We start from the raw sequence: 10,000 nt of genomic DNA on the forward strand, positions 1-10,000 counted from the left end.
TGGAAAAATAAGTATTTGGTCAATAACAAAAGTTTATCTCAATACTTTGTTATATACCCTTTTTCGGCAATGACAGAGGTCAAACGTTTTCTGTAAGTCTTCACAAGGTTTTCACACACTGTTGCTGGTATTTTGGCCCATTCCTCCATGCAGATCTCCTCTAGAGCAGTGATGTTTTGGGGCTGTTGCTGGGCAACACAGACTTTCAACTTCTTCGAAAGAATTTCTATGGGGTTGAGATCTGGAGACTGGCTAGGCCACTCCAGGACCTTGAAATGCTTCTTACGAAGCCACTCCTTCGTTGCCCGGGCGGTGTGTTTAGGATCATTGTCATGCTGAAAGACCCAGCCACGTTTCATCTTCAATGCCCTTGCTGATGGAAGGAGGTTTTCACTCAAAATCTCACGATACATGGCCCCATTAATTCTTTCCTTTACACGGATCAGTCGTCCTGGTCCCTTTGCAGAAAAACAGCCCCAAAGCATGATGTTTCCACCCCCATGCTTCACAGTAGGTATGGTGTTCTTTGGATGCAACTCAGCATTCTTTGTCCTCCAAACACGACGAGTTGAGTTTTTACCAAAAAGTTATATTTTGGTTTCATCTGACCATATGACATTCTCCCAATCTTCTTCCTGATCATCCAAATGCTCTCTAGCAAACTTCAGACAGGCCTGGACATGTACTGGTTTAAGCAGGGGGACACGTCTTGCACTGCAGGATTTGAGTCCCTGGCGGCGTAGTGTGTTACTGATGGTAGGCTTTGTTACTTTGGTCCCAGCCCTCTGCAGGTCATTCACTAGGTTCCCCCATGTGGTTCTGGGATTTTTGCTCACCGTTCTTGTGATCATTTTGACCCCACGGGGTGAGATCTTGCTTGGAGCCCCAGATCGAGGGAGATTATCAGTTGTCTTGTATGTCTTCCATTTCCTAATAATTGCTCCCACAGTTGATTTCTTCAAACCAAGCTGCTTACCTATTGCAGATTCAGTCTTCCCAGCCTGGTGCAGGTCTACAATTTTGTTTCTGGTGTCCTTTGACAGCTCTTTGGTCTTGGCCATAGTGGAGTTTGGAGTGTGACTGTTTGAGGTTGTGGACAGGTGTCTTTTATACTGATAACAAGTTCAAACAGGTGGCATTAATACAGGTAACGAGTGGAGGACAGAGGAGCCTCTAAAATAAGAAGTTACAGGTCTGTGAGAGCCAGAAATCTTGCTTGTTTGTAGGTGACCAAATACTTATTTTCCACCATAATTTGCTAATAAATTCATAAAGAATCCTACAATGTGATTTTCTGGATTTTTTTCCCTCATTTTGTCTTTCATAGTTGAAGTGTACCTATTGCCCATCTTAATCTTTTCTTTTTATTGGCCAGTCTGAGATATGGCTTTTTCTTTGCAACTCTGCCTAGAAGGCCAAAAACCTGGAGTCTCCTCTTCACTGTTGACGTTGAGACTGGTGTTTTGCGGGTACTATTTAATGAAGCTGCCAGTTGAGGACTTGTGAGGCGTCTGTTTCTCAAACTAGACACTCTAATGTACTTGTCCTCATGTTCAGTTGTACACCGGGGCCTCCCACTCCTCTTTCTATCCTGGTTAGAGCCAGTTTGCACTGTTCTGTGAAGGGAGTAGTACACAGCGTTGTACGAGATCTTCAGTTTCTGGCCAATTTCTTGCATGGAATAGCCTTCATTTCTCAAAACAAGAATAGACTGACAAGCTTCAGAATAAAGTTATTTGTTTATGGTAATTTTGAGCCTGTAATCGAACCCACAAATGCTGATGCTCCAGATACTCAACTAGTCTAATGAAGGACAGTTTTATTGCTTCTTTAATCAGCACTACAGTTTTCAGCAGTGCTAACATAATTGCAAAAGGGTTTTCTAATGATCCATTAGCTAATCCAAGTTTATCATTTTAAAGGCTAACACAACGTGCCATTGGAACACAGGAGTGATGGTTGCTGATAATGGGCCTATGTACACCTATGTAGATATTCCCCCAAAACAATTTTTTAAATATGCCGTTTCCAGCTACAAGTCATTTACAATATTAACAATGTCTCTGATCAATTTGATGTTATTTTAATGTACAAAAAAAGTGCTTTTCTTTCAAAAACAAGAACATTTCTAAGTGACCCTAAACTTTTGAACAGTAGTGTACATGTGAGTGTCCTACATCTCTGACGTGTTCCACTCCCTCGATGTGGGCTTCTATCTCCTGCATGACGCGTGTCTCTCTCTCCACCTCCTCCGCAGAGCGACGCCCCTTATTGATCTTCTCAGCCAATCGCTTGATGTCTCTCTGGGCGTCCAATAGCAACGGGTGGTCTGGATGTTCCTCAGGAGTGTGCTTCAACAGATCCTAGAGAACAGGGACACCACATTTTACTACCAAGTAAAAGGAAGCACCACCTGTAAGAGAATACGCCTTCATATACAGTGGGGCAAAAAAGTATTTAGTCAGCCACCAATTGTGCAAGTTCTCCCACTTAAAAAGATGAGAGGCCTGTAATTTTCATCATAGGTACACTTCAACTATGACAGACAAAATGAGAAAAAAAAATCCAGAAAATCACATTGTAGGATTTGTAATGAATTTATTTGCAAATTATGGTGGAAAATAAAATGACTAAATACTTTTTGCCCCACTGTATATACATGCTTATTTTCATCTTTCATACGCAGGCCTTCAACACTAAATTGGTTGACATTGTGGAAATAGCTAGGCCAGGAGAAGCCTGATATAATCTCCACCCAGCACAGCACAAGTGGTCTGGCCACCCCTCAGAGCCTGGTTCCTCTCTAGGTTTCTTCCTAGATTCCTGCATTTCTAGGGAGTTTTTCCTAGCCACTGTGCTTCTACATCTGCATGGGCTGGGTTTCTGTACAGCACTTTGTGACATCTGCTGATGTAAAGGGCTTTATAAATACATTTGATTGATTGACTGAGTTCGGCAGAGTCGAGGGGACTCACCTTGACCAGCAGCTCATAACGGGGGATCCTCTGGACAGGCTTGATCATCAGATCACCCAGGGCCTGCTTCTCCTTGTTCTCACGCATACTGGTCTGTGTGTGTGTGTGTGTGTGGGGGGGGGGTGAGGAGAAAAGAAGACAGAAAAGAGAGGCAGGGTGAACGGGACAGAGTTCTAGTCAGACATACAGTACATATGAGCCATACGGTGTGAATAATCGGTCTGGTTTCTCCACAGACACTAGATGGCGGTATGGTTCCACATTCTGATCAGTCACCCTCCTGTGACCATCTCACTGAAGAAGACCTGTGACTTTTTAAAAGTAATCTAGTCTGGTCAAAGGTCAACTATAGAGGGGATAAAAACAACAGATGCAGAAATAGGGACACACACACACTGAACTATACACAGACAGACATGCAGGAACACACATCCACATGTTTTGAGCTCAATGTCTCAGCTCTGCCAATCAGTAGCCATCTGACTAGTGAGGAACTGCCCCTCCCTACCTTCAGGCTATGCTCAAACACTACACGCCAACCTGAGCACTGCGTTCGGTCCCCTCTGGTCTCTTGGCCCTCCCACCCCTGCTAAATTACTCAAATGTAAATGATTCCCTTCAGCGGAACCTGCCTATCACACCTGTGTGTGTGTAATCCAAAATAACTGGGCCAGACTTCTCTACCTCAAGCCTGGTGTACACTGCACGATTTTGGACCCAATTAAACTGTCCTAGACAAGTTTAGAAGATCGGAGATAAAAATCTATGTCGTCAGCCTACTCGGGTCAGAAACGTAATCCGAGGGCTATCGATCCCGTCTTTGAGAAGTCCCAGACATCCTGACCAGATATTTTCAAACATGTTTGATTTTATTGACACAAAATCTGCAATGCTCTTGTAGTGTGAACGTGCAACGACAAGTTTTGGGAAAAGTGATCAGCGACATGTAGACTAGAGAAGGACAGATGACTAGTACTAGAATGAATATGTAGACTAGAGAAGGACAGATGACTAGTACTAGAATTAATATGTAGACTAGAGAAGGACAGATGACTAGTACTAGAATGAATATGTAGACTAGAGAAGGACAGATGACTAGTACTAGAATGACTAGAGAAGGACAGATGACTAGTACTAGAATGAATATGTAGACTAGAGAAGGACAGATGACTAGTACTAGAATGAATATGTAGACTAGAGAAGGACAGATGACTAGTACTAGAATGAATATGTAGACTAGAGAAGGACAGATGACTAGTACTAGAATGAATATGTAGACTAGAGAAGGACAGATGACTAGTACTAGAATACTAGAGAAGGACAGATGCCTAGTACTAGAATTAATATGTAGACTAGAGAAGGACAGATGACTAGTACTAGAATTAATATGTAGACTAGAGAAGGACAGATGACTAGTACTAGAATGAATATGTAGACTAGAGAAGGACAGATGACTAGTACTAGAATGAATATGTAGACTAGAGAAGGACAGATGACTAGTACTAGAATGAATATGTAGACTAGAGAAGGACAGATGACTAGTACTAGAATGAATATGTAGACTAGAGAAGGACAGATGACTAGTACTAGAATGAATATGTAGACTAGAGAAGGACAGATGACTAGTACTAGAATGAATATGTAGACTAGAGAAGGACAGATGACTAGTACTAGAATGAATATGTAGACTAGAGAAGGACAGATGACTAGTACTAGAATGAATATGTAGACTAGAGAAGGACAGATGACTAGTACTAGAATGAATATGTAGACTAGAGAAGGACAGATGACTAGTACTAGAATGAATATGTAGACTAGAGAAGGACAGATGACTAGTACTAGAATGAATATGTAGACTAGGAAGGACAGATGACTAGTACTAGAATGAATATGTAGACTAGAGAAGGACAGATGTAGACTAGAGAAGGACAGATGACTAGTACTAGAATGCGTTTGTAGACTAGAGAAGGACAGATGACTAGTACTAGAATGCGTTTGCACTTGCCTTTAACCAAAGCGTCAAAATTGTTACGAGCTCTGAAGTTTGCAGGCAATATTATTCAATTCAAACTGTTGGCTAGATATTTCAACACTGTATGACAAAGCGTGAGTGTCTGACTGGAAAAGTTTATGAGGCTGCTTTGAGCCACAGCTCGTTCCAGCTAATGTAATTACATCATCGCTGTATCACATCATTGTTTTAGTGAGACAGCGTGGTATATGGAGAATCCTCACGACCACGTGAAGAACGTTGCAGTGTGTGACCTCCCGTCTGTGCCACATGGTTTAGTGCGAGCGTCACTACGTTGCCAAGACAACAAGCTACAGGAAAGACGGTTGTTTAATGTGAGAGGCTCAGCCATGTTAGGATTTTGAAAGTCCTGTAGTGTTCGCCCGGCATCAGGGGATGAGTGATCGAGTGTCTCTTTCTAAAGAAAACCTCCTGAGAGAACTGCCATTGGAAGAGCAACAGGGACAGGATGTGCGCACACACACACACACACACACACACACTTACACTTAGAGACAAGTCCATGTATCACACTCATCTACACAAACACACTCATATCAACAGCAGACATAGACTACCGTTCAAAAGTTTGGGGTCACTTAGAAATGCCCTAGTTTTTAAAAGCTCATTTTTTGTCCATTAAAATACATCAAATTGATCAGAAATACAGTGTAGACATTGTTAATATTGTAAATTACTATTGTAGCTGGAAACGGCTGGCTGTTTTTATGGAAAATCTACACAGGCATTATTAGCAACCATCACTCCTGTGTTCCAATGGCACGTTGTGTTAGCTAATCCAAGTTTATCATTTTAAAAAGGCTAATTGATCATTAAAAACCCTTTTGCAATTATGTTAGCACAGCTGAAAACTGTTGTGCTGCTTAAAGAAGCAATAAAACTGGCCTTCATTAGACTAGAGTATCTGGAGCATCAGCATTTGTGGGTTCGATTACAGGCTCAAAATGACCAGAAACAATGAACTTTCTTCTGAAACTCATCAGTCTATTCTTGTTTTGAGAAATTAAGGCTATTCCTTGCAATAAATTCCCAAGAAACTGAAGATCTCGTACAACGTTGTGTACTGGACGGCACTTAATTGGAGCCAATTTCCTTGTACAACAGGACAATGACCCAAAGCACAGCTCCAAACTATGCAAGAACTATTTAGGGAGGAAGCGGTCCGCTGGTATTCTGTCTATAATGGAGTGGCCAGCACAGTCACCGGATCTCAACCCTATTGAGCTGTTGTGGGAGCAGCTTGACCGTATGGTACGTAAGAAGTGCCCATCAAGCCAATCCAACTTGTGGGTGGTGCTTCAGGAAGCATGGGGTGAAATCTCTTCAGATTACCTCAACAAATTGACAACTAGAACTCCAAAGGTCTGCAAGGCTGTAATTGCAAGATTCTTTGACGAAAGCAAAGTTTGAAGGACACAATTATTATTTAAATAAAAATCATTATTTATAACCTTGTCAACGTCTTGACTACGTTTCCTCCTCATTTTGCAACTCGTTTCATGTATTATTTCCATGGAAAACAAAGGGCATTTCTAAGTGACCCTAAACTTTTGAACGGTAGTGTACACACTCACCTCCAGGAACTTGAGAAATGCCGGCTTGGCCTCCTTTGCGATCCTCACGGCGTCTTTGGCGTTCAGAAAGTTATCGATGTATGCTGAATAAATATTAGCAAGAATCTCTTTGGAGAACTGTGTAGAAGAGAGAAAGATAGAGAGGAGAGAGAAAGTTAACAGGCAAACTAGAATATAAACACAGTGTAAAAGGCTCCCCTCATACTAGGTTTGATTTGCTTCTAGCATAATCCGGCTACGTAAAGTGAGGAACTGCCTGTGCCTCGTATACTCCCTTAAAAAGACTTTTGCTTGAAAAACAAGAAAAAAAAAAGTGGCAATATTACTGTTTGTCCCTTTAGAGACACCGTAGCAACAACATATCACCTGAAATAGTCTGAATTAATCTGAGATAAATCAAGAAATCTGTCATTCATTTTGTCGTTTTTGTAGAGTAGGTCTTAGTTAGATATAAAATTGTGTGACTAAGACGTTTGGTGCAGTATTTCTCAAGAGAAAAAAATGGCAAGAAAACTAGTCGTCTCTTGTTGAATGACAACAAACACTTCATTAAAGAAGCCCGTCCATAGTTTCCACTCTGACTAGGAGTAGTACTGCTGACCAATCACTGAAAAAGGGGCGTGGAAGAAAAAAGACTACCGAACACTAAAACAAACAAAAACATCAAACTTTCGTCATAATATATGCGCGGACCTGTTCGAAGCATGCGACAGGCTATAAACTGACACTGAAGGAGGGTGAATCTTGCCCGGCAACAAGTGGTTGGTGAGCCTGGCTCTGGCTGGGATTGGCCAATATGGTGATACATAGGAAGCCTCCCTCCAGGCTTAAAAACCAAAGTAAAAAGGGCATTCCTCAATTGGGGGAAAGGGGCATTCCTCAATTGGGGGAAAGGGGCATTCCTCAATTGGGGGAAAGGGGCATTCCTCAATTGGGGGAAAGGGGCATTCCTCAATTGGGGGAAAGGGGCATTCCTCAATTGGGGGAAAGGGGCATTCCTCAATTGGGGAAAAGGGGCATTCCTCAATTGGGGAAAAGGGGCATTCCTCAATTGGGGAAAAGGGGCATTCCTCAATTGGGGGAAAGGGGCATTCTTCAATTGGGGGAAAGGGGCATTCCTCAATTAGGGGAAAGGGGCATTCCTCAATTGGGGGAAAGGGGCATTCCTCCGTGGGGGAAGGGGGCATTCCTCAATTGGGGGAAAAGGGGGCATTCCTCCGTGGGGAAAAGGGGCATTCCTCCGTGGGGAAAAGGGGCATTCCTCCGTGGGGAAAAGGGGCATTCCTCCATGGGGAAAAGGGGCATTCCTCCATGGGGAAAAGGGGCATTCCTCCATGGGGGAAAGGGGCATTCCTCCGTGGGGAAAAGGGGCATTCCTCCATGGGGGAAAGGGGCATTCCTCCGTGGGGAAAAGGGGCATCCTCCGTGGGGAAAGAGACAAACACACACATCCACAGGACGTGTTGCACAACACACATTATGGCATGCTCCACACACTGACACACACTGACCTGCCTTTCTTCTACACAATGGAGATGAGTGAGGAGGAGAGACAGAAATGAGAGGGGGGAAAGGAAATGAAGAGACAGAGAGAGACACAGACACAATAAAGAGAGAGAGAGAGAGACACAGACAGAGAGAGAGAGACACACAGAATGAAGAGAGACAGAGAGAGAGACACAGAGAGAGAGAGAGACAGAGAAAGACAGACAGACAGACAGAGAGAGAGAGACAGAGAGAGACAAACAGACAGAGAGAGACAAACAGACAGAGAGAGACAAACAGACAGAGAGAGACAAACAGACAGAGAGACAGACAGACAGACAGACAGACAGACAGACAGAGACAGACAGACAGACAGACAGAGAGAGATGGGGGGTATGGTTTAATGGTAACACAGAAACAGGCATTATGGGCATTATACTACCCTCTCCATTATCCCACTCTCCCATCATCCCTCTCTCCATCTGTAAGGAGTGATAGCAGGATGGAGAAAGGCTGCTCTATCGTTCAAAGTGTGATAAATCAGTACACCGTCAGGAGGCCAGTGGCACCTTAATTGGGGAGGACAGGCTCATAGTAACGGCTGACATGGAATGAATGGAATGGCATCGAGCACATGGTTTACAGAACAGATGGTTTCCATGTGTTTGATACCATTCCATTCACTGCCTTTCTGACGTTATTACGAGCCTGTCCTCCCCTCAGCAGTCCCCCGTGCTGTACACCTACGCAGTCACCTGTCTCCCCCCTCTCTCCATCCTGGTGACATCACCAAGAAGCTATTTTAGTTTTTAAAAAATGTCAATTTTAATTTAAAACAAATCACAGTGTGGTACTTTATTGTTACCCAGAAATGATTTGATATTTAGATTAAAACAGCTACATTGGATCTTTTAAGTGGCAAATGTTATAAAAAGCACAAATCTCTCTCGCTCTCCTTCATCAATCTGGAATGAACTGCTCAGACTTTCAAACATTACATCCCAAAGCTCCCGTCCACAAACACACTATATTCATAACCTAAATAAACCCACGGTGGAGTCTGGACAGGTGGAACTGAACAGCACGTAAACAGAACGTCTGGAAACACAAGGCTGGCCCTAACTGGCAGGCCAACTCTCTGACACACCCTCCCTGGTTCTACAGTATAATCCCTGTCCTTTAGACTCTCTAATAATAATAATAATAATAATAATAATAATAATAATACTATAGGCCATTTAGCAGACACTTTTATCCAAAGTCACTTACAGTCACACGTGCATTAATGTTATGGTCCCAGGAATGGATCCCACTATCCTGGGTCTACCAACTATACATGATGTTACTGTTGGCTGTCTGTCAAAGGAGAGAGCAAGACTGCAGGGTCGCCACATAGGTTCAGAATGTGCTAGTACACGGGGTCAAGGCCAGTTCAGGGCCACTGAGACAGATGTGTTTTGACAGGGTATCACCACAAGAGGCTGAACTGTAGAAGGGGAGAAGGGCTGAGGGGTGAGAGAGAGAGAGGGGGGGGGTGAAAAGGAATGGTGAGGGGGTGAGAGAGAGAAGGGTGAAGAGGGTGAGAGAGTGAGGGGTGAGAGAGGGGTAAAGAGGGTGAGGGGGTGAGAGAGTGAGGGGTGAGAGAGAGGTGAATGGGGGGTGACAGTTCAGAGAGGTCAAGGGATTATTACTCGCTACATTCTGACTGCATTTCACTAGCATGGGCTAACAATGCTATAGATTCTGACTGCATTTCACTAGCATGGGCTAACAATGCTATAGATTCTGATTGCATTTCACTAGCATGGGCTAACAAAGCTACACAGTCTGACTGCATTTCACTAGCATGGGCTAACAATGCTATAGATTCTGATTGCATTTCACTAGCATGGGCTAACAAAGCTACACAGTCTGACTGCATTTCACTAGCATGG

At 43.3% G+C, this 10,000-nt stretch overlaps 1 protein-coding gene across 1 annotated transcript in view; it reads right to left on the minus strand.

Annotated features, from left to right (window-relative positions):
* LOC139382570 (rho guanine nucleotide exchange factor 17-like) overlaps nt 1-10,000 on the minus strand; it is a 107,086-nt gene that overhangs the window by 9,436 nt on the left and 87,650 nt on the right. The window contains exons 4-6 of the mRNA XM_071126685.1: nt 6,582-6,698; nt 2,976-3,068; nt 2,178-2,363 (exon numbers count right to left, since the gene is read on the minus strand). Of these exons, the coding sequence (XP_070982786.1) occupies nt 2,178-2,363; nt 2,976-3,068; nt 6,582-6,698 (396 nt within the window). The remainder of the gene's footprint in view (nt 1-2,177; nt 2,364-2,975; nt 3,069-6,581; nt 6,699-10,000) is intronic.

This window comes from Oncorhynchus clarkii, chromosome 24 (assembly GCF_045791955.1).
Source record: "Oncorhynchus clarkii lewisi isolate Uvic-CL-2024 chromosome 24, UVic_Ocla_1.0, whole genome shotgun sequence".
Classification (NCBI taxonomy): Eukaryota; Metazoa; Chordata; class Actinopteri; order Salmoniformes; family Salmonidae; genus Oncorhynchus; species Oncorhynchus clarkii.